Below are 24,417 nucleotides of genomic sequence, written 5' to 3'. Positions count from 1 at the left end.
GCCCAGACCGCCGGTATCAGAGGAGGCCGCCGGAAGGGATGTAGAGATGATAGACGCTGAGCTGGGGGAGACAAATGCTGGCCTGGAGGAGGAAGAGGCGCGGAATCGCCCCGAGGAAGCGAGAGAACTGGGAATCGCCAAGGCGGTGATCGCCAGAGAATCCAGGCCCAAACCTGTCGAGCAGTGGCTCGAAAAGGAGATCGGAGGGAAAGTTTTCAAGCTCGGAAGATCTCTGGAGGTCGATCTCCAGGACCAGATCGCCAAGGTGATTGAGCGGCATCTGGACGCGTTTGCTTGGTCCGCTTCGGACATGCCCGGGATCGATCCCGACTTCTTGTGCCATCACCTGGCGATGGACAACATGGTGAGACCGGTACGACAAAGGAGAAGGAAATTCAACGAGGAGAGGAGGCAGGCAATCAGGGACGAAACCCAGAAACTCCTCGCTGCAGGCCACATCAGGGAAGTCCAGTACCCTGAATGGTTGGCGAATGTCGTACTGGTGAAGAAGAGCAACGGGAAATGGCGCATGTGCGTCGATTTCACCGATCTGAATAAAGCTTGCCCAAAGGATTCATATCCTTTACCAAGCATTGATGCCCTGGTTGATAGTGCTGCAGGGTGCAAGCTGCTGAGTTTCCTGGACGCCTTCTCGGGCTATAATCAGATCAAGATGCATCCCATGGATGAAGAAAAAACAGCCTTCATGACGGAAAGGTCGTGCTACTGCTATAAGGTGATGCCGTTTGGGCTGAAGAACGCGGGGGCCACGTACCAGAGGTTGATGGATCGAGTACTTGCACCAATGCTGGGAAGGAACGTGCAAGCCTACGTCGATGACATGGTCGTGACCTCGCAGGAGAAGAGCAAGCACGTTGCAGACTTGGAAGAATTGTTCACGACGATCGCCAAGTTCAAGTTGAAGCTTAACCCGAAGAAATGCATTTTCGGCGTGGAGGCTGGAAAATTTTTGGGTTTTCTCTTGACTGAAAGAGGAATAGAAGCTAACCCGGACAAGTGTGCCGCCATCTTGGCGATGAGAAGCCCGGCTACGGTGAAAGAAGTTCAGCAGCTGACAGGTCGGATGGCAGCCCTATCTCGCTTCGTGTCAGCTAGCGGAGAAAAGGGGCATCCCTATTTTCAGTGTCTGCGGCGCAATAACAAGTTCGCTTGGACGAAAGAGTGCGAGGAAGCTTTCGTCAAGCTGAAGGAGTATCTGGCGAGCCCGCCGGTTCTGTGCAAACCGCTGGCGGGAATCCCTCTCAGGTTGTACTTCGCTGTGACTGAGAGGGCGGTGAGTGCGGTGCTCGCCCAGGATCAAGATCAGGCTCAGAAGCCTATTTATTTCGTGAGCAAGGTGTTGCAGGGCCCAGAAACGAGATATCAGGCCCTGGAGAAGGCTGCGCTGGCTGTGGTGTTTTCGGCGAGGAGGTTGCGCCACTACTTCCACAGCTTCACAATACTGGTGATGACTGACCTGCCCATCCAAAAGGTCTTGAAGAAACCTGATGTTGCGGGAAGAATGGTGAAGTGGGCAGTGGAGTTGTCAGAATTTGACATTAAATATGAGCCCCGAGGCCCGATCAAGGGGCAAATCTTTGCAGATTTTGTAGTCGAGCTCTCTTCAGAGGCGACGCGAGTTGAAGGAGATGACTTCCGTTGGGTACTCTCGGTGGATGGATCGTCGAACCAGCAGGGTAGCGGTGTTGGAGTCATATTGGAAGGACCCAACGGCGTGCTGATCGAACAATCGTTGAGATTTGCCTTCAAAGCCAGCAACAATCAAGCAGAGTATGAGGCGCTGATCGCCGGGATTCTGCTGGCCAAGGAGATGGGAGCTAGGGTGCTGATGGCGAAGAGTGACTCGCTGCTAGTCACAGGGCAAGTAACAGGCGAGTTCCAGGCTAAAGATCCGCAAATGGCGGCTTACTTGGCGTATGTGCAGGAATTGAAGAGTTCCTTTGCCTCTTTTGAAGTAGTACATGTGCCCCGAGAGCAGAATTCCCGAGCTGACTTGCTTGCTAAGCTCGCCAGTTCAGGCAAGGGGGGTAGGCAGAGGACGGTGATTCAAGAAACTCTGAAGACGCCGAGGGCATTTGTAGCAGATCACCTGGTCCTTCAGATAAGCAAGTCGACGGAGAAAGCAGCGAGAAGCCATAGGTCTTTGACGCAAGAAACCCTAAGATCGCCGAGAATTAGGGCATGTCGAGGAGAGAAGGTGGACGTGATGCAGGTCTGCGCCACCCATGAGCCAGACACTTGGATAACGCAGTACAAGCGGTGCTTGGCTGATGGCCTCCTCCCGCTAGATCCAACAGAAACTAAGAAGGTAAAGAAAAATTCCAGCAAGTATACATTGATTGATGGCGATCTGTACAGGTTTGGGTTCACTCACCCACTCCTGGAATGTATACACGGCGAGAAGTGCACGAGAATTATGGCAGAGCTCCACGAAGGAATATGTGGAAGTCACGTCGGGGGTCGAGCTCTGGCCGCGAGGACTCTCCGTGCAGGCTACTATTGGCCATCCATGAGAGAAGATTGCAAGAAGTATGCCCAATGCTGTAAACAGTGCCAGCAGCACGCCGATTGGCATAAGGCACCTCCCGAGGAGTTGAAGTCGATCTATAGCCCTTGGCCGTTTCATACTTGGGGAATCGACATCCTGGGACCTTTCCCACTGGCGATCAGGCAGATGAAGTACTTGGTGGTGGCGATTGAGTATTTCACCAAGTGGATCGAAGCAGAACCAGTGGCCCAGATCACCGCACACAAGATCGAAGGCTTTGTATGGAAGAACATCGTGTGCCGGTTTGGAGTGCCTAAGCGCCTGGTGTCAGATAATGGGACGCAGTTTGCAAGTCACCTGTTGAAGAATATTTGTGAAGGGGTTGGAATTCAACAAGTGTTTGCATCCGTCGAGCACCCTCAGACGAATGGCCAGGTGGAATCAGCTAATCGGGTGTTGTTGAGAGGTTTGAAGAGAAGGCTTGAGAAAGCCAAGGGAAGTTGGGCTGAGGAGGTGCCCCGTATAGTCTGGGCGTACCACTCCACCGAGCAGTCAGGAACCCATGAGACCCCGTTTAGCTTGGTCTATGGGTGTGACGCCATGATTCCGGTGGAGATCCAGGAGAGCTCGCCGAGATTCCAGAAATTTGTAGAGGAAGACTCGAATGCAGAGAGAAGGCTGAACCTGGATCTGCTGGATGAAGTCAGGGAAGAGGCGAGGCTGAAGGCTGAGGCGGTGAAGAGGAGGATTGAGCGAAGATACAACTCAAAGGTGATGCCAAGGCAGTTTAGAGAAGGCGACCTGGTGATGAGGAAGGCCCACCAGTACGAGATGGAGAATAAACTATCACCCAAGTGGACTGGACCGTTCAGAATAACCGGGGCGCTCGGGAACGGGGCCTACCGCTTAGAGACGCTGGAAGGAGGGGCGATTCCTCGCACCTGGAACGCCACACACCTGAAGTTGTACTATAGTTAAGAGCTTTGTAAGTAAAGACAAACACAAATGTTATATTACAATGTCTCTGTTAAAACAGTTTCAAGGGGGCACTCTTTTTTCCCTAAGGAGGGTTTTTAATGAGGCCACCCAATAAAAGAAGAGTTTTCGAAGTATAAGGTGTTTTCAGATTGCATGTGTGCTATTTTCGAAAGTTTTGAAGGAGGACCTTGTCATTTGTACATGATTTAAGGCAAGAAAAGATATATCGCGTGCTTTCTAAAAAATTTTAAGTCCTCCTCGTTTTTCGGCGATTGGAGGCACCAGTTAAGTTTTAAAGTCCTCGTCGTCTTTCGGCGATCGGAGGCACCAGATGAAAGACCTCAACGCCCTTGCGCGTTTCGAGGCAAGTTAAAGACCTCCTCGCCGTCGAGCGAGTGCAGGCGAGAAAGAGAAAAAGTCCTCCGTGTTTCTGGGAGCGAGAAGATGTAACTCCTGGGGCAATGTCGAGGCAAGTTAAAAGACCTCCTCGCCGTTGAGCGAGTGCAGGCGAGAAAGAGAAAGGTCCTCAGTGCATCCAGGGGGGGAGGAGATGTACGCCCTGGGCAAGTTGAGGCACCATATAAAGTCCTTATCGCCGTTGAGCGAACTAAGGCCCATTAAAGACCTCCTCGCCGTCGAGCGAGTGCAGGCGAGAGAAAGAAAAGGTCCTCAGTGCATCTAGGGGGGAGGAGATGTACACCCTGGGCAAGTTGAGGCACCAGACAAAGTCCTTCTCGCCGTCGAGCGAGTTAAGGCCATTTAAAGTCCTTCTCGCCGATGAGCGAGTTCAGGCGAGTGAAAGTCCTTCTCGCCGATGAGCGAGTTCAGGCGAGTTAAAAGACCTTCTCGCTTACGTACGAGCAGAGGCAAGATAAAATCCTTCTCGTCGTGAACGAGTTCAGGTATGGCGGAGAGGGTGGAAGAAGCTTGAAAGGTGGCTAAGGTAGGTTCGGAGAGAACGCCTAGCCAGCCGGTCTTTTCTTTGAAGTTCAGGAGGGCAAAGGAAGATTTCAAAGGGCGCTTCTACCCCAGATAAAGAAACGATTGCCAAAGCAGGAGGCTAGAAAAAGCTGATGTCACCAAGGGGTCTTGGCGATCGGGAAAAGTTCAAACGACGGCGAGAAGGTTGAAAGACTTGTTTGATAAAGCAGGTCGAGTGGGACGTTGTTCGAGCCAATGATTAAGTTACAGTTCGTTGCTTGAAGGGTATTCTTGTAATGAGGTTAGTTGCCTTAAGAGTACAAGTCGTTTAAAGCGATTTTTGCTTAAGTTTGAATTGGCTCGAGGCGGTTACGTCAAAGGTCGCGTTTGCAAAATCGCTAAGTTAAATCCGACAAAGTTAAACATGCAAAGAAGGCTAAAGCGCTTAAAGGGAGTCAGGGGAGAAAATATCCAAGTTTTGTGATTAAAATAAGCGTTTGTTCAAAACACATATGCAAGAGTTTTTACAAGGTAAATACAAGTGAATTTATAAAGTAGCAGATGGGGTGGAGTTGGTTGAGTCTTCGGCGGGAACGACCTTTCCATCTACTACTTCGTTGTTTAACGACACCATGCTGAGGTCGAGATCAGGGAATAGGCATGCGAATTGCTCCCGAGCGGCTTCGAATCCAGCAGTCAGAATCTGAGCAGAATTTAGCTTAAGTTCTTCAAACTGCCCTTGAAGTTCTTCAACCTGTTTCTTGAGCTCCTTGTTCTGCTGCTCCAGCTCTTCGACCTGTTTTCGGAGTTGTTCGTTGGTCTCTTGAGCATGGAGAAGGTCGTCAGTAACCTTCTTGGATTCTGTTTGAGCTTGGGCCAACTCGGCAGCCATCTTCCCTTTCTCCTTGTTTGCCTCGGCGAGATCAGCCATGGCGTCGTCCCTCGCTTTTTCTACTTGCCCAAGTAGCTTCTCGCGGTCAATCGACCTCTGCTCCAGCTTTTGCACTCTGGCGGCGTCAGCTTGAATGTGAGCCTCCAGGTCGCTCGCCTTGGTGCGCAGAGGCACGATTTTGCTTTCTAGCTCAACTTTCTCTTGGGCAAGTTCATGGACTTTGCGGCGAAGGTCAGCAGCTTCCTTGCGCGCCAGCCTAAGCTCGGTACTCAGGGCATCCTCTACTCGGGAGTGTTCCATTTCCGCGAGCGTCAGGCTGAATGACACCTTCTCCACCTCAACCTTCATAGTGCTATTTTCAGTCTTGAGGTGGTAGAGATCGTCTTGAAGCCTCCTGGTGGAGCTCTCCACAGCCCTCGTTATGATCGATGGGATATCCTCTGCTATGGTTTTGAGTTTGGTAGTCAGAGGTTCCCACATCCTTGTGACTTCAAGGGAAAGGTTTGATGCTTGGAGAGGCGCCAGGGGGGCTTGTTGAGGGTTCTCGCCGCCACCTTCCTTAGCAGGATTTTCAATGTTTGCTTCCTGGCGTGGCGACGCAACCGGGGACTCGGTAATTAGAATTGGAGAGGTGTGAGCAACCTCATCCCCGGTCGGAACGTTCTCTGCAGCTGAAGCGTTTGAAGGGGGGCCCCCTCCAGCTGAGATATGGGGCGTAGAGGCACTTGGGGGGTCCTCCAGAAAATTTGGCTCTTGAGCCTCAGCTGCTGGTGGCGCAGTGGCCAGTGGAATTGCTTGGACTGGTGATGAAGGGGCTTGTGGTGTTGGCGATGAGGGAGGAGGAGCGGGTGTTGATGGTGGTGATGAGGCTGGAAGAGGGGGTGGAGCAGGTGGAGAAGATGGTGCCACCCTCTTCCTTTTTGTGACAAGGCCATCCTCTGTGACCTCGTCGTCTTCTTCTTCTTCCTCTTGGACGATTTGGGGGCTTTCCGTTTTGGCCTCTTAAGGACCAGTTTCTTTCGCTGGGTGGGTTCCTTGGGCGGTGATCGCCCATGAACGATAGCCTTCTCGACCGCCGAGTTGGGAACCGTCTGGGAACCGGTCGCCAACCCGTGGTTTCGGGCGAGCGCCTTCAAGTCGGCGAGCATGTTTTTACCCAACATATTATCTGCATGAAACGAAAATGCATGAGTTAGCTCAGAGAAGAAAGAGATGGGTGTATGAGGTAATGAAACAGCAAAACAAGTATATGCAGAAAAGGTAAAACCAAAGTCTTGTGCGTATCGCACAAGACGCCCAGAAACAATATCAGAAGCAATATCAAAACAAGAGTGTAGCGCCCTAACCTATTTGGAATTCTAGCTGGTCCTCAAAGAATTCGAAGGAGATCAGGGTGGGGGTCAGGAATGTTATGTTGGCATCCGACACCCTCTTCCAGAATAGGCAGAGGTCTCGGTCCAAAGCTCCCATGCTATCAGGACTTCTGGGCCTCCTGAAGCAGCTCTTGGACTCCTTTTTCCCCTTGTCCACCCAGTACAAGGGGAAGCCGTCGAGAAGGGAAGTGTCTTTATCGTTTGCGCGAACCTGGATGAACTTCCCCTTCCAATCTTTGTATGATTGCTGGAAGATGGTAAAAATGGATCTCCCAGCAATTGCATTCAGGCTGACCCACAGGCGGTCTCCTGGGTGCTTGGCCTCAAAAAGAAACAAAAACACGTCCACTGACGCAGGCAGACCCAGGTGGTCGCACGTTATTTGAAAGGCTCGAACAAACGCCCAGCTGTTGGGGTGAAGCTGGGCGGCAGCAATGTTGAGCTCGGTCAAGAGTTCCCTCTCGAATCGGGTGAGGGGAAATATGAGTTTGACTTTCTTGAAGAAAGTTGTGTAAACAAAGCAAAAGGGCCCGTCGGCGCTCACCTTGTCATCAGCGCACACTGGCAGAGCGGCGGGGCAAGGCAGCACCATCATCCTCTCGTCGTGCTCCTTGTGAAAGGATTGATAGGCCTCGTCCCCCTTTGTCAACCGCAGAACTGCTCCCGCAGTGTTCACCGACGAGGTCTCCTTTAGAAGGGTTGGGGTGGCCCAAGGATATAGTGTTTTGAAGTCTGGCAGAGGCACGGGGGCTCCTCCAGCGTCTGGTGGAGTCCCCTGGGCCAGAGCAGTTTGGGAAGATGCAGGCCTCTCAGCCTGCAAAGAGGAAGCGCCACGGACTTGGGTTGGGTCGTGCGCTTGTGAAGAAGGGTTTCGTGCTGATGGAGGGGGGTTCGAGGTGATCTTTGTGCGAGTCATGATAGCAACTGCAAAGGAAGAAGAAAGGAAAAACAATCAGGGGATTACAGAGGCTGACTCGGTCATGGAAGGAAGGTGAAACGACGAACGAATGTGAGTTCGTTGCGACGATCGGCAAAGCCCTAAGTTACGCAGAAGAGAAATGGAGAAACGACCCACAGCGTATGCACCAGGCAGTTACAGGATGATGCAAATCGGTGAAAATGCAAGGAAACCCAGCAGATGAAGGAAAGTAATTACCTTTCAATGATCAGGAAGACGAGGGAGGAAGATGGAGATCTGGAACTTTGAAGAGCGTCGAGAGTTTTCGCAGAGGGAAGTTAGAGCGTTTTGCAAACACGAAGAAAAGTGATGGAACAGTGGAACGTAATGGGTTTAAGGGTTTTCGAAATGGTTTTGGGAAGCGCTAACGGCAGATGAAGATAGCCGTTGATGAAAGCCACGTGTCGAACGATGAGCGAAGGGTTTGGTGGAGCGTCAGAGCAGCAGAAAGTACTATCGCTTGGAATTTTGCGTCAATGCCACGTAGACCAGTGTTAACGAGGGCTCTTTCAGTCTTTTCGCTAGACAAGTCTTCGCTTAAGACTGGGGGGCTTGTGTACCGCCCTGGTGGTCGGGTATGATAACGTGGCACCCTGCTATAGTGTAGGCGTGTTGACAAGGCGCCAGGTTGGCAAGAAGGGAAGGAAGTCGGGAGGCACGTGTAGTCGCTGATTGTTAAGTTGGCGTGTTCCGATCTCCAGCTTACCAGAATAGGCGATCGCCAGGTTGAGGATGAAGTCGCCAGATGCAGACTCAGGCGACCAAGCAGTCGGAGATCACCAGAACAAGCACATCGCCGAAGGTGAAGGAGAAGCAGATTATGAAGGCGGCCGGCGAGACCACAGGGAAGGTGTATGAAGACCCTAACTCGCCAGTTTCAGTAGGGATCGCACTCCTAAGTTAGCTATGCACTGGGCAGTACCATGCATAGGTAACTTAGCCAAAATGAGAGTAGAAGCAGCGCCAAGTCAGGGAGCCTCCAGATGATGGCACGTGTACAGTTGGATACGAGCCACGTGTCCAAGTCTGTAACTGCCAGGAGAGAGAAAATCACCAGGTATATAAGAGCTCTTAACGGACTTTCTGAGGTACGCACGTTCAGTTCATACACTTTACGCTTGCGAGTGACAGAGCTGTTTGTGAGAGAGAGTTTGCACGGTTCTAGTTCTTAGTATTTGGTGATACCGTCACTGACTTGAGCGTCGGAGTGCGATCGGCCGCAGCAGCGCCGTGTCGTTTCTTTGCAGGTTCTTGAAGTAGATCCAGGGAGGAACGAAGGTGATAAGCGGTGCGCACGTCGATCCTTTGACGAGGCATTCTCCAGCGCTCCGGTCAACAGGCAGGATCATATTTTATCTTAATTGTACTAGTAATTTTCTCATATTCATTTTCTTTAGTATATGTTATTTTCAAATGCATGATATGTTTATAAAATTTTATACTATAATATAGTTATTTTCTTTTATTATTATTAGGTGTAATTACCTTTTTGGTTCCTACATTAGGGTCAATATTCAGTTTACTACAATGGTTTTAAAAAAAATCAATTTGGTTCCAAAGTTTTTAAAAAAGTATGCAATTTGGTCCCTTTTGTTAAATTTCCACCAACGACATTAACTTCTGCTGATGTGGCACAATTGTGCATATCTGGAGTCCACGTGTTATCTGTTAGAATATATGGCCTTAAACGAGAGGGGGGTGAATTGTTTAAGAAAGATTTTAGTAAACTTTTAAGCTTAGAATGAAAATTCTTCAAAAGAACCTTGACTAAGGATTCAGTTTTTCAAATCAAAACAGCAAAAGCACAAAGCTGGAAAAACAATCGGTTGTTTTAGCGAAACAGTCGGTTGTTTATACCAGTTTCAAAATATCAAAACTGAATTTAAAGAGGTAGGGATAGAGAAATTGTACACAGTTGTTTATATTGGTTCACTCCAAACAAGAGCTACATCCAGTCTTCTCAGAAACCCTGAGGATAACCACTAAGCAATCACCACTTGATCACTTACACCACAACCAAGAGAATGACCTTGAACACATCAAGAAACACACTCTCCTTGGCCAACACTAAGATTGTTGATCTTGAACACCTCAAGAACACACAGCCAATCTCAGCAAACACAGAAACGAATTGTTCAACAGATTACAAAGATTACACTTGTTACAGATGAATATCTAAAATCAATACAAGTAGAATCCTATTCCAGCAACTTGATCAATCACAAAACTCTTAAGCAATCTCAGCACTTTGAAAAACTCTCTTAGAAAAACTTTGTCAAAAGATTCTTAATCCTTAAATCTATTTTTCTGAATATATTCAAAGATATAGTTTGTTATCAAATCTTAACAAACTCTTAAATTGCATTAAAAGATTGGTCAAAGCATTTAATGACTGGAGCGTATACAGTTAAAGCATTTAAAGCTCAATCAAAGAAAACAGTTTTTCTGTTATGGTCCCAAAACAAACAATCGGTTGTTTCCTCGAATCAATCGATTGTTTTGGTACTTAACAGTTTCAACTATTTGAAAACAGTTTTCAATCTTTCTCAACACACCTAAGTATAAACAATTGGTTGTTTCGACAAAACAATCGGTTGTTTCGACAAAACAATCGGTTGTTTCAACTTAGTTTGAAAAACATTTTACTTTTATAAAGATTGAGATGCTAATTGCTTGAGATTTAATACAAGAGTGGATTACAACATATAAACTACCCCAGAACAAAGCTTAAACAAGCACAGCAACATCAAGCAAAGCAGAGGCTCCAACATCCTTCAAAGGATTTGGATTCTTCAAAACATTGAACATCACAAGGTTCAACATTATCCACATAAGAACCATAAGCCTCTTCCCCTCTTTGTCACCCTCACTCTAACAACTCTATGCCTTCGCATCGTTATTCTTGGCATTGTCGTAATCTCCGTTTCCACTAAGTCTTTGGTCACTCACAACTTTGTTGTTATCTATATTTTTTAATCTTTCTTTATGTTGAATGTTCTACAATACCCCCAAAATCAAATTTCCAATATCCTACAATACCCATAAAATCAAATTCCTAATCTTCTGCAATACCCCCAATGTTCTCATAAACTCCTTCAACAGCCTCTCAGTGATGGTCTTGCCACCAGAGAGCGAGGGTTTGTGAAGATTGCGACCAAGAACAAAGAAAAAGGATTGAAGAAAGAGGGAAATGAAAGGGTGAATTTGAGGGTTAAAAACGAGGATCGGAATGTGAAAAGAGAAGGTAATGACTTATGTGAAGTGACCATGGCGATAAGCCTATGCCAAATCCAAACCATATATTAGGGTTAAATATATTTGTTGTCCCTGTACTTCCATGCAAAATTGGTTTTCATCCTTAGTCCAAACTTTAAACCTTTTGAGTACTTGTAGTATGGAAACTATTGGAATGGGTCCTTGTTAGTTTTTTTACATTAAAAACAAATTTTCAGTCAGGACTATGATGTTAAAATATTTCATGCTGACTTATCGTTGACATGAATGTTATAATATTATAGTACAGTTCACGCTGAAAATTTGTTTGTTATGTAAAAAATACTAATAAGGATCCATTACAATAATTTTCTTACTACAAGTACCAAAGAGGTCTAAAGTTTGGACTAAGGACAAAAATTAATTTCGTGTTATAATACAAGAACGGAAAACATACTTAACCATAATTATTATTAATTTTAATGAACCACATATATATAATTTTGTGTACCACATAATCATTAATTAACGTGGTTCATCATGTCAATTTAACGGAAGGAACCACATTTTATATTAAAAAAAAACTTATAATAATTTTTTTAAAATTACTGTAATAAATTAAATATTAACCATGTAAGTAAAAAAATTATTATTACTTACTTAATACCCATAATATCATATAATAATGTGCTTTTCAACAACTTTTTTTCATATATACTTTTAAGGTATAAAAAAAATAATAAGTTAAAATTAATTTATAATATCTCTTTAATATAATAGTTTTAAATTTTTATTTTTAATTTGCACATCGTTTAACTTATATCGATTTTTTATTCTTTCAGTCTCCTCATAATAGTCATGTAGAAACTTGTTCAAACCCAGTGGCATGATTTATGCAAGATTTATATATTTTACGTATCTTAATAATTAGTGTATTGTATACACATATTAAAGAATTAAAAATTATACGAGGAATTATTAAAAATTAAAAAAAAATGCATTTTGATAAAAATAACCAATTTTTAATTTCTTAAATAGGATCTTAAGAACATTAATAAACATTGTTTATAATTCATCATCTTTATTAATGTAAACACAGATTCAATTTAAAAGAAATAACATATAAATAATTAATTAGTAGAAATACTTTGCTAAATAACTTAATAAACATTTATACATAATTCATAATATAATATATATATATATATATACATACATACATATATATATGTATGTATGTATGGAGGCACGTACATGAAGACATGATTCATGGAAAATTAAACATGATACTGATGTACAGAAACTAACACGACAAAAACTGTTTAGTTAGACAGATAACACATAATGTGAAAAAAGAAAATAAAATGATAATTTAGTTAGCTAATTAATTTGTAAGGATGATTAAGAAATGGAACAAATTGATAAAAACTATTTTTTTTAAATATTACGCATTTCAGTAAAATTGTATTCTCTAATATTTTAAAATTATTATTAAATAAAAAACTATTGTAAAAATTATTTATTATTTCTTTCTAAAAATATTTAATGTAGGAATTCAACAAATATAATTTGAGCGCTAATAAAATAGTCTCGGTCAAACGTGTTTGATTTGATTGCACAACTTCACCCTTACAAAGAGAAAAAAAATAAGTTTTTTTTTTAAAAAATAAATTAGAATATGAATAAATAAATAAAGTAAAAATTTAAATAAATCATAAAAGAAGCTTTGTACAAATTAACTTAGAGTGAAATTGTTTTAATCTTATAACATAATTCATAAAAGTTTTTCTCCTCGAAAAATCTATAAGAAATTTACCCAAATATAATATAAATGTTAAATGAGGAGAATCTCAAGTTCTTAACACGTTCAAATCTTATGTACACATTAATTAATTAAACAATTAATCATTAATTTATTAAATAATTAATTTAATTTCCAATCATTTATGTGGTGGCAGTTGATGAATGTGTAGCTGGACGTGTACGCGGAGTCTAGGCAATGACATCATTCCTTTGTTAATAATTTTTATTTATTATAAATGCACATTTACAAATGAATTTTTTTTTTTATAATTTAAAATTATTCTATACGTAAGTTCATTTCTACACTTTCTTTCATATACACCCATTTTAAACTGGTGCCTCAACTACTTTTAATTTATATAACAATCTATTTTATTTTATTTTTCATATATGTAGAAAAATGATCCAAACAAATCCTTATTCAACTCCTTTGGTATGGTATTCATTAATAAAGTTCAAAAGTCAGAACGGCAAATTGATAGAAAATTAAGAATGACCTAAATTCTCTTTTTTATATTGATGCAAAAGAATCTCTCTCATTCTTCAAACATACACACACATACACATACATATATATATATATATATATATATATATATTCATTCATTCACTATCCCTCTAGAATTGGCCCTTTTAGGTTTGGTTTCTCATCTTTTCCATATACATATTTCTTCATCAAGTGTTGATCCATCTTTGCATTAACACCATACCTATGTGTGAATTTTAGAAAGTAATAGTTTGTTATTAGTGTTTTGTGATCATGCATGGATGATAAGCAAGAATAATAGTAAACAGCCTAGTTGTGTGAAACATGTTTTTGTGATCATTGATCATCTATGATTCATTGATTGATCCATCTTTGAATAGTGTTACACCATGCACTCAAGAAATGATTGGGGAGGGTCCTTTGAAATGAGCAATAGTGGAGAAGAGGTGTATAAGGAGAAGAATGAGTGGGACAGGGCAGCACTACTTGAGAGGCAAGATTTGGATGAGACACTGCAAAGCTGGGTTTTGGAAAGGGTTGAGAAGAGGAAGAAGAAGAAGTATGTGGATTTTGGTTGCATAGTGATGAGTCACAAGGCATTGAAATGGATATTTGGTTCCATTTTCATTGCTTTCCTTCTCATTGCTCTCCCTATCATCATCACCAAGTCTTTGCCCAACCACCATTCTCCACCTACACCACCAGATAATTACACCCTTGCTCTCCACAAAGCACTCCTCTTCTTCAATGCTCAGAAATGTATGTTCTTCATCTCTAAATTCTTCAGCACACTTCAAATCTATCTGCACAATCTTCTCTCTTTCATTTTTGCATCCCATTTCTATTTCTATGTGCCAATTTTAGAAACTAGTAGTTAGTTTCAAATGTGTTTTCAAACTTCTGTTTTTGTGATCATCCATAAATCATAACCGAGAGTAGTAAATACCCTAGTTATCCCATTTTCTTAATCAATTTCTTTCTTATATAATATCTATTTTATCTCAAGTATATACACTATAAGAAAATCATAAAATAAAAACCAATTCTAAAAGACAAAAAATAATTAGTTGTTATAGTGATTAAATTAAAAAGTAATTTTTTTATTTATTTTTAAATTAGTTCTATTATTGTTAAATTGTTTCTAAATTGGTATCTAATTATAAATCAAAGTTTTTACTACCAAATTTAGAATTTAAATAATTGGTACCAATTTAGAAACTATTTAACAATAATAGAAACTAATTTAAAAATCAAATTTTTTTTTTAGTTTCTAAAATTGTCTATAATTTAGTCGCAACTAATTTTTTTTTCTCTAAATTTGATTTCTAATTGATGATTTTTTTTAGTGATATTTCCATATTTTTAGTATAAAAATCTATTTTTTTTACAACATTTGAATTTAAGAATTGTTTAAAAAATCCAAACTACTTTATATTAAGAGCAAGGAACTATTTTTTTTTTCTTTATTTTATATCTTTTACTTTTTATTTTGTAACTAAATTTAGTTATGGGATCAATATGGACACAATAATAAGAAGACTCCAGACATATATAACAGCTTATTATGCTTAATGCAATTTGTAGAAGTTTTTTTTTTAAAACAGTTAATCTATTTTTTTTTATCTTTAATAACTTTTTTTGTCCAAACACACCATATATAAAAATATACACCTAATTATTTATGCATTATATAAATATAGGGGTGCAGCTGAATGTGTTTATCATATATAATATATAGTATGTAAAATAAAATAAATGTCAACATATAAACCTACTTTTCTCAATATTTTATTTAATGGACAGAAGCACTTCTCTTCTCTTTAACCTTTTCTGCCCTAAGTCAACTCCTTCTAAGACCTGCAAGTTCATTATAAACTACGTGTTGGGCAAGTTCCTCTTTAGAATTGTTTAATTATTGATTAACATGTTTATAATGTTGGAGGATTTAAATTACATTTATAAATTTAGAGGATCTTAAGATTTGTAAGAGACAAAAAAACAAATGAATATTTAAAATTTTATAAAAATGAAAAACATATTTCATTCATATCTTTATTATTAAAAAATTCTAAAAAAACTAAAAGTAAGCTTTAAATTCTTGAAAAAAAAAACATTTTACTGAAATAACTTTTTGTTGTCTATAATTTTATAAATATGTAATTTTAATTTCTACACAAATTTGATTTTTTTAAGATTTTAAAAATTAAATAATTTTGATACTTACATTCCTATTAATGATATATAATCAAGTTTTCTTGATATTGACATCAATTAGTTGCTTCTTCTTTTTTCTAGATATTGACTGATTCAAAAATATTAAAAATAATATCAAGAGACGGCTTTTTCTGTCACAAATGCATGTCGTCATTATTTGACCCTTTCCTATGATTTTGTGAAGTAATATCCAAACATGGCATATTGCTCAAAACATGGTACAGGGACAATTTGTTAATTATATTTTAAAAATTCATAAGAGAGGTATTTTTATAATAATATAAATATATATTTTTAATACTTTTAAAAATAAAAAAATATTAGTTATATAAGTTATTCTTAAAATTCAATGCATTTAATTATGTAAGGTTAGCATAAATGGTTTTTTTTTATCGTTTTTAATGTATAAACAAGATGATGTCTCACTTTTTAAAGACTATTAAAATTCTTTAACAAGTTTAATTAATCAAAACAAATAAGATTTGGACAAAAAATACTTGTATTTTTTTCGTCAATTTTGATGATCATGTACATATTTATTTTGATATTGTATAACTTTTATTAAATATATTTGATAGAATTCTAAAACGATCTACGTGCATAGCATTATTTGATTGAATAAAGAATGAATGACTTAGTCCAAAAAATAAAACAAAACAAAACTAGCATCTCAAGATGAAAAACTCAACCTTTTGTATGTTATATATATATATATATATATATATATATATATATATATATATATATATAACTTATTTTCTCAGCATCAACAACTAGATTTGTGATTTCATTTTTTAAAATGAATTGCTTACTTTGAAAAGTTAGATAAAATTAAATAGTAAGATACTAATTAGTGTATGATCAATTATTAAGGAACCTACTATAAGTTATATTTCTAATTTTTTGAATAGTATTTAGCAAAAACAAACTAATTAATGAGGAATCATTATAAGGAAACAAATCACTCAATTTTCAATTTTTTCTAACTGTTTTTATTTTATTTTATTTAAAACTTTTAACTATTAAACTAAAAAAAGCTATTCAATTTTTATTACACACCTTATATATGTTTAAACAAAGTTGTTGATAAATATTTTCAACTTTTTTAAACCTGAAATAATGACAAGTTAAAAATGAGAACCTAGAAAAGTTATAGAAATTAGGTTATTTATAAAGTAATGTACGAAAAGCTATGAACTTAAGGTAAGAAGTGAAAATGTGAATGGTGTTTTGATTGTGTTGGTGAAGCTGGAAAGTTGGGGAAGAGCAATGGCATTGCATGGAGAGGGAATTCAGGGTTAGATGATGGAAATGACACAGATGTTAAGGGAGGACTTGTTGGAGGTTACTATGATGCAGGGGACAACACAAAGTTCCACTTTCCCATGTCTTTTGCCATGACAATGCTAAGTTGGAGTGTGCTAGAATACAAAGACAAGTACATGGCTCTGAATGAGTATGAACACACTCGACAACTCATCAAGTGGGGCACTGATTACTTGCTCTTGACCTTCAACAACTCTGCCACCAAAATTAACAAAATCTATGCCCAGGTATGGATCATTCACTCTCACTTTTTTCCTCATTCTCTCACATTTTTCTTAAACCAGTATCATCAAGAAGAGATAAATGATATTTTCATCTTTGTGATCAGCTTACATCAACTGAGTAGTGAACATTTAGCTGAGATGTGAGATGAAATTTTAAGAATTTGGGTTGATTTTGGAAACAGGTTGGTGGGAGTCTGAATGGTTCTAGCACACCAGATGATGAGTACTGCTGGCAAAGGCCAGAAGACATGGATTATCCACGTAAAACCATATCCATGTTTCAAGGTGCTGATCTTGCAGGGGAAATGGCAGCAGCATTAGCATCAGCCTCTATTGTTTTCCAAGATGATGCAGCCTACTCGAAGAAACTCAAGAAGGGTGCACAAACTGTGTTTGAATTTGCCAGAGATGCTGGTAAGAGGAAGCCATATAGCCGTGGAGAGCCCTACACTGAGCCTTTCTATAACTCCACTGGGTACTATGATGAGTACATGTGGGGTGCTACTTGGTTGTACTATGCAACAGGAAACAGTTCCTACATTTCCTTGGCCACCAACCCCTCCATTTTCAAGAATTCCAAGGCCTATTTCTTGACTCCTCAATTCAGTGTTTTGAGCTGGGACAACAAGCTACCTGCTGCCATGCTGTTGCTGACAAGGTTCAGGATGTTTTTGAATCCCGGTTACCCCTATGAGGACATGCTCCAGATGTACCACAATGTTACTAGTCTTACCATGTGCTCTTATCTTCATCATTACAAAGTCTTTAACAGGACTAGAGGTAATTAACTCAGTTTTTGTTGCCTATTCAATTCATCTCTTTAATGGATCAATGAATCAATGAATGTGACTATTCAACATAATGAGGTCAAAATTTGCAGGGGGGTTGATCCAATTGAACAAAGGACAACCTCGGTCTCTCCAATATGTAGCTAATGCTGCTTTCATGGCATCACTTTTTGCTGATTATATGCAAGGGGTTGGTGTTCCTGGATGGTATTGTGGTTCCACCTATTTCCCAGTATCTGTGTTGAAGAAATTTGCAACCTCTCAGGTAACATCACCATTTTTATTCTACATATTTTGACCCTTCATTTTTAGTTTAGAGAAAAACAGAAATTCCAACAAAATCCTATGTCACTGGATTACAAATTTATACAAGATGGATTTTTAGTTCTGTTCTGACAATAAATGAAAACTAAATCTTAAATCATGAGAGGTAGTTCTAATAGGTCATTAGAAATAGATTTCAGTGCTTTCTTCTTCAACTTTGTGTTACATCTTTTAAATTCAAGTTATCTTACTTTCATTATAATGAATGAACTCCAATCCAATAATAACATTTGGTTGGAAAAAAATAGTTTTTCTGCTTAATAATACTACACCATTTCCACCTTGTTTTTTTATACAAAGCATTAAACACAGGAAACAAAGTGACATCTTTTGTAGTTATTCACAAAAACAAAATGAATCTTTTTTTTTAAAAAAGGACAGGGTCTAATTAGATGGAAATGAATGGTCTAGGCTGAACATTGGAGCACTTTTTTTTAGTTTGTTTCAACCTCTGACTTCCATATTGATTGAAAACAAGTACAATGTGTGTTTAATGTTCCACTTGAACAGGTTGATTACATCCTGGGGAAAAATCCCATGAAAATGAGCTACATAGTGGGGTTTGGAAACAAATTTCCTAGACATGTTCATCATAGAGGAGCATCCATACCAAATGATCACAAACATCACTCATGCACTGGGGGTTGGAAGTGGCGTGACACTTCTAACAACAATCCTAACACCATCACAGGAGCAATGGTTGGAGGGCCAGATCGTTTTGACCAATTCCATGACTCTAGAAAAAACTATAACTTCACTGAGCCAACCTTAGCAGGAAATGCAGGAATAGTTGCTGCATTAATTTCCTTGACAAGTACCACAGGTAGTAGTGTCATTGACCGGAACACTATCTTCTCAGCCATTCCACCACTCAGGCCACAGAGTCCTCCTCCTCCACCACCTTGGAAGCCAATCAAAACATGATATTGCATTACTTGAACCAACCAAACTCTATGTGTACTCACATATTACTCTTACATGCTCTATTCATCTTCAAACTTTCAATTTTTTTCAACTTACTACTCATGCATGTATACTCATAAATGACTTCTTAAATATCTGCTTGTGTATTTTGATTCAGCAATACAAAATGTTTGGACAGGGAAACTAGAACAGCAAAGAAAGGAAAATAGTGTTACACACATGTAATTTTGTGAATTAGACCATAATATGGTTAGTTTGGTGAAGGCATGGAAAAAAAGTGCATACCATACAAATTGATAAAACCATGATGCAACATGCAGCATCCAAGTTTCAATGAACCAGATATTCCGATTCACTATACAAAATTAATTGGCACCCCTTTATGATATTGATCGCCTCCATTACAATGAAGAAAAAGAAAACATGGAACTAAACTTTACATTCTCTCCACTCTTACATTTACACATTTGGTGTCTGCCCTGTTATTGCATCACTCAAGTTTGTAGGCATAAAGCACAAGACAAGACTCAGAGTGAGCATAGCTGAGAGTTGAATAATAGCCACTGGCACAACTACCATTATCACTGTCACAACCCTCATTGCCTCTCTCCTCTCTTTCACTCTCAGCTTCCACAGGCCCTGGCTTGAAAATGAAAAGGCCAGGCCCTGAGCCAGACATGCTAAACAACCAGTCATGCACATCCCAAAACACTTGAACAGGTTGCTTGTTCACCATAACTGTTTGGTTCCCCCTGAACTTCCACTGCAAGTTCTTCACATGAATCAACACAAGCCCATCAATGCTGATCCACATCTCAGGCTCTTTGTTCCCAAATGTTGAGCTCTCCACCACAATGTCATTCTCTCTTCTCTTCTCATCAAACCTAGCCTTGGTTGCAAAACTTTTCTTGGCAAACACACTTTCTCTCTTCACCAACAACATTGCCTCAACAATGCTTGGCCTCATCTTCATTCTCTTGTAGGCCTTCTTCTTGTAATCCCCCAGCAGCAACACAACCTCTTCCTCTGACACCATTGCCACGTAGTAATCGCTGATCGGCTCGGGTGCGCCGCCGGAGAATCTGGCCGACCGGAGGTCCCAATAGACCTCCACCTGGTGGCCATCCAACTCAAAAGATTTGTACCCTTTTTTGTTCCAAAAGTACCAAGGCTTCACATCTATCTTGCAAGTGTAACTGAACTCACCTCCTGTGCTATCAACCTTGAGGTTTAGCGTGTGGTTCATGAGGTTTTTGCACCACAACACTGACACGTTTCTCCAACACCCTGCAACATTGGTTTGGTAGATGCATGTCACAGTGCTTTGAGAACTTCTGTTTGGCAACGGCAAAGGCTCCTCTGATATTCTCTCCACTAAAGGTGGTGCTTGGCCTGAGTTTGGCACTGATTGTGATCTAAAGGTAAGGTGGAAAGCCATAATGCATGCTTCCTAAGGGATCCAGAATTCAAACCCCTTTTGGCATTAAACAACAAAAATAGTTACATGTGACATCATTCACTCTTTGTTGGTTTTTTATCCTCCTTCAATCATGGAACTCACCTTGTAAGCTTCAATAGGAATTGAAAGGAATTGAATTGAATTGAATGGAGTTAATTGGAGATACCCTTTGGTGAGAATGAATTCATATTTCCCTCAACATTAACAACCATGTAGAAAAATCACAGGTATTGTTGGGTGATGGAAGTTGAAAGATTTGACAGATAGACACCCCTGCAATGGTGTTGCTGATTTGAGAGAAAAATCTTTTGCCATAATTTTTTTGGCCAAGAAAGAATGATTAAAGTGAAAGTTTGTTTTTTCTTTGGACCAAAAACTCTGTTTAGAAGCCACAAATAGAGAAATAGCCGAAAGAAAAGGAGGTGAAAGAACATTGTTATTTATGGAACCTCTTCCAATGTTGTCATGGCTACACAAAAATAGGAAAGTTCGGTTATGATTACATGATTCACGTACATTTGTTTTTGGATGAAATAATATAAATTTCACACGTGTAACATGTTTTTAAGTATACTTTCAAATATATAAATAAATACGCTAAAAATATTTTTTAACTTATCTTTATTAAGTATTTTTCCTTGGGTTCAAGTGGGTATTTTTTTTTGGCATTTTCTTCTTTCACCTTCCTACATTCTTCCTTCTTCCATCTTCATGCACCTCTCTACTTTTTTTACTAAAAAAAATTATAATTTACCCTTTTTAAATTATAGAATTTGAAAGATATTTTTTAATTTGAAAATATTTTTTAAACTTTACAATTAAAAAAATACCTTCTAAATTCTAAAATTCAAAAAATAATTTTTTTTATTCTGAACTGTTGGAATTCTATGAATTATAAAATATTTATATCCAACACTTTTGACGAATGGTAGATTTGAAATTAAAAGAATCATGGAATTCAAAAAAAGTTATGGGAGGTGCAAGAAGAAAATATTTCTTTTGTCTAAAAGGGCTATGTGTTTTTTTTGTACAATTTGCACCATATCAATTCAGAATTGCACCCAACATACTGACGCAAAATATCCATTTTGTCATTAATGATTTAAAAATTTTGCCTTCCAAATATTCATATCCGTAAGTCAAATTACAAAGTTCTGGATATACAAATTCAGAACTAATATGTCACTTCTGGATTTCACCATCCGGAACTGGACAACATAAATGACCTTCTGGATGTCAAGATCCGTAAGCAAACATAAATGAGTTTTGAATCTCAATCCTCAACACCATTTACAACACATCATTATGGATATGAAAATCCAAAACTCATAACTCACTTCTGGATATGACTATCCAGAAACTTAAATGAAATATGAAAATGACCTTCTAGATTTCGAAATCCAAAATGTATAAAAATCACTTATGTATATTGACATCTATAAATACAAATGAGTGAAAAGGACATGGAGTTTTAAAATTTTCGTTTAGTGCCAACCAAAATTAATTGAATGCAGGAAGCAATTACCATTACTTAAATATGAAGTTTGGTGATTATTGTTGAATTTCTTTTTCCAAATTTTAATGCATGGTTTTTAAATTCCTGGAGGTATTTAGGTTGATAAGAAAATGCATTTTTACTCTAAAATATATTGTATAAGAAGCCAGTGACAAGTTGAATTATTGAAAATATCTCTTACATATTTAATTAAGAATTTATATTTTATGAGTATATTTTGTCTCAATAAAATTTTCAGATTTATTATGTTTTTTATTTATTTCGAGACCGTTTGCTCAAGTTTAGTTTAGTATGTTTCATTAAAAATACTATGTATTATGAAAACATGACAAGTGGAATCTATGAAAAGGAAATCTCTATAATTAGTTTTGCATTTTGAAATTTTAGACATTTTTGTTGTAATAAATATTTCTCTAACTTAAGGAACATGTTTAAATTTTTATAGACTTTTTAAGATAATTTATGACCTAGTAATTATTTTTATCATGAAAAGTATTTAGTCAAGAGTGAAAAAAAAATTAGAACCACGTCAAAATGATTTTTTTTAGAATTAAATATTAAATATTATTATAAAGGGTCGAGATTATCTTGTAAGAAAGGAAAAATTTTAATGGAGTTGTAATTGTTGGAGACATTAATTATAAATATTTTTTAGTGTATAAAAGAAATAAATCTTATCTTATAAATTGTGTTTTATAAGATTAAATTGAACTATTTTTTAATATAATATTAAAATCATTCTTAATTTATAAAAATTTGTTAAACTTATCCAATCAAATCACCCATAAATTATAAATATAATATATAACTTCACATAAGTTCATTTATTTCTTAATAAGTTAATTAAATATGATGTTTATTTCTTTTTATAAAACTTTAAGATTTAATTGTAACCACCCTATAAAATGAACTACAGTGACTTTTTTTTTGTTTGAAATTAAAATAAATTATGAATACATAAGAACTGAAACTATATAGAAATAATCTTTATGTAACTAATTATGAATTTTTAAAACTGAAAGATCTTTACTAGAAATTCTAATTAGTCAATTCATGTGAATTTAGAAAGCTTATCTATAATTCCATATTTTTATAATTTTGTTAATTGTGCACAGTAAATAACACTATTCAAAAACCTTTAATAATAATAATAATATTATAATATTTTAAATTAAAAATTACAATGAAAATAATTAAAATATTAATTTATTTATTTGTTAAGAATGCAGTGTGAAGGTATCGGGTCCTAGAATTAGTTAGGGATTTTAGAACATTAGATTGTATTGTAAATTTTATTTAATTATTTATAGTTATGAATGGATAATTCATTTTAATTATTATGTTTATTTATAATTTTAATATGTTAGGAGGAATTACAATTTGGAATGAGTTAGAATTTTTTTATTGAATTAATTATGGATTTTAGGAAATGAGTGGCTTAGTATTAATATATTGACTTGTACATATTCATGCTATAAACTTGGTTGAATTATTTGTAGCTACTCATGTATAAATGAACTTATTTATTATTTTGCTGCTTAAATTTTGACAGAAATAATTATAATATAAAAAAAATATAATTAAGTTTTAAATTTATAATAAATTTAGATATATTTGTAAAGAAATTATTATTTTGTATGATGTTGAGTTTCTCTTAAAATAATATTCATATATTTATCAATACATGAAATTATTAAAAGTTTATTAGTAGTGTGTTTGATACAACTAATAAGTTATTTAGTAGTTTATTTGACTAGCTTAAAAGCTAATTTATCAGTAAAAAAAGTGATTGGTAAGTTACTCAAAATTAACTTTTTCAACTTTTTTTATCTATTTACTCACTTTAGTTGTAGTAATTAATATCACTTTTTAACAAAATAAAAATGTAAGAAAATGTAAAAAAAATTATATTTTTTTTAACCCAATCCAACTCAAATCCAGTGGGCTGTATTGGCTCACAAGTTTGAATACACATTTTTTTAAATTATAACTTATAACTCTTTTTTTTCATTACTACCCTTATATTTTAATTTTAGTAAAAAATAAATAAATTATCACATTTTTTTGAGTTACTTTTGAATTTGTATAGAATTGAAATAGAAAAAAATTTACATTACACATTCAAGTGACTAATGTTTCAGTACGCAATGTTACATGAGAATTATACAAACTCAATGTATGAGTAGTTTAAATGGAGAAATAATTGTTTTTTATAAAAATAATTAAAAGACTCTCGGATTTTAGTCAACTTATAACTTATGCAAATTTTTTTATTACTATCCCCTATATTTTAATAAATTTCGTTATTTTCCTTAAATTTGTTTTATCTATTATTATTTATTCAATTTTGTAGAGATAATAAATTATTACTTTCAAATGAAAAAACGTTTTACATTTGAAGTAACTAATGTTTCATTACTTAATGTTAAATGAAGATTACATAGCAAAAGTTGTAAAAAACAAACTCATTTATGAGTAATTTAAATGGAGAAATAAATAAAAAAATAA

General features: G+C 37.3%; 2 protein-coding genes across 2 annotated transcripts; one reads left to right on the top strand and one right to left on the bottom strand.

Annotated features, from left to right (window-relative positions):
* Nucleotides 1–13,242: 13,242 nt before the first annotated feature.
* On the top strand, nucleotides 13,243–19,117 carry LOC137828873 (endoglucanase 7). Its single transcript, XM_068635614.1, has 5 exons — nucleotides 13,243–13,893; nucleotides 16,597–16,901; nucleotides 17,081–17,678; nucleotides 17,779–17,951; nucleotides 18,521–19,117. The coding sequence occupies exons 1-5, from the start codon at nucleotides 13,524–13,526 to the stop codon at nucleotides 18,932–18,934; spliced, it is 1,860 nt and encodes a 619-aa protein (XP_068491715.1). The 5' UTR covers nucleotides 13,243–13,523; the 3' UTR covers nucleotides 18,935–19,117.
* Nucleotides 19,118–19,168: 51 nt separating this feature from the next.
* On the bottom strand, nucleotides 19,169–20,550 carry LOC137828874 (uncharacterized). Its single transcript, XM_068635615.1, has one exon. The coding sequence runs from the start codon at nucleotides 20,370–20,372 to the stop codon at nucleotides 19,425–19,427; it is 948 nt and encodes a 315-aa protein (XP_068491716.1). The 5' UTR covers nucleotides 20,373–20,550; the 3' UTR covers nucleotides 19,169–19,424.
* Between the last annotated feature and the right edge of the window lie 3,867 nt (nucleotides 20,551–24,417).

The sequence above is a fragment of the Phaseolus vulgaris genome, chromosome 7 (assembly GCF_000499845.2).
Source record: "Phaseolus vulgaris cultivar G19833 chromosome 7, P. vulgaris v2.0, whole genome shotgun sequence".
Classification (NCBI taxonomy): Eukaryota; Viridiplantae; Streptophyta; class Magnoliopsida; order Fabales; family Fabaceae; genus Phaseolus; species Phaseolus vulgaris.
Note: the sequence above shows the minus strand (reverse complement) of the source record. Positions and strands in the feature narration are given on the sequence as shown.

What these genes read in the sequence shown, in the direction of transcription:
- LOC137828874 (XM_068635615.1), bottom strand. Translation starts at nt 20,372, where the DNA reads ATGGCTTTCCACCTTACCTTTAGATCACAATCAGTGCCAAACTCAGGC.
- LOC137828873 (XM_068635614.1), top strand. Translation starts at nt 13,524, where the DNA reads ATGCACTCAAGAAATGATTGGGGAGGGTCCTTTGAAATGAGCAATAGT. An exon ending in TTAACAAAATCTATGCCCAG is followed by an intron (nt 16,902 to 17,080) that starts GTATGGATCATT and finishes TTTTGGAAACAG; the next exon opens with GTTGGTGGGAGTCTGAATGG. An exon ending in AGAAATTTGCAACCTCTCAG is followed by an intron (nt 17,952 to 18,520) that starts GTAACATCACCA and finishes CCACTTGAACAG; the next exon opens with GTTGATTACATCCTGGGGAA.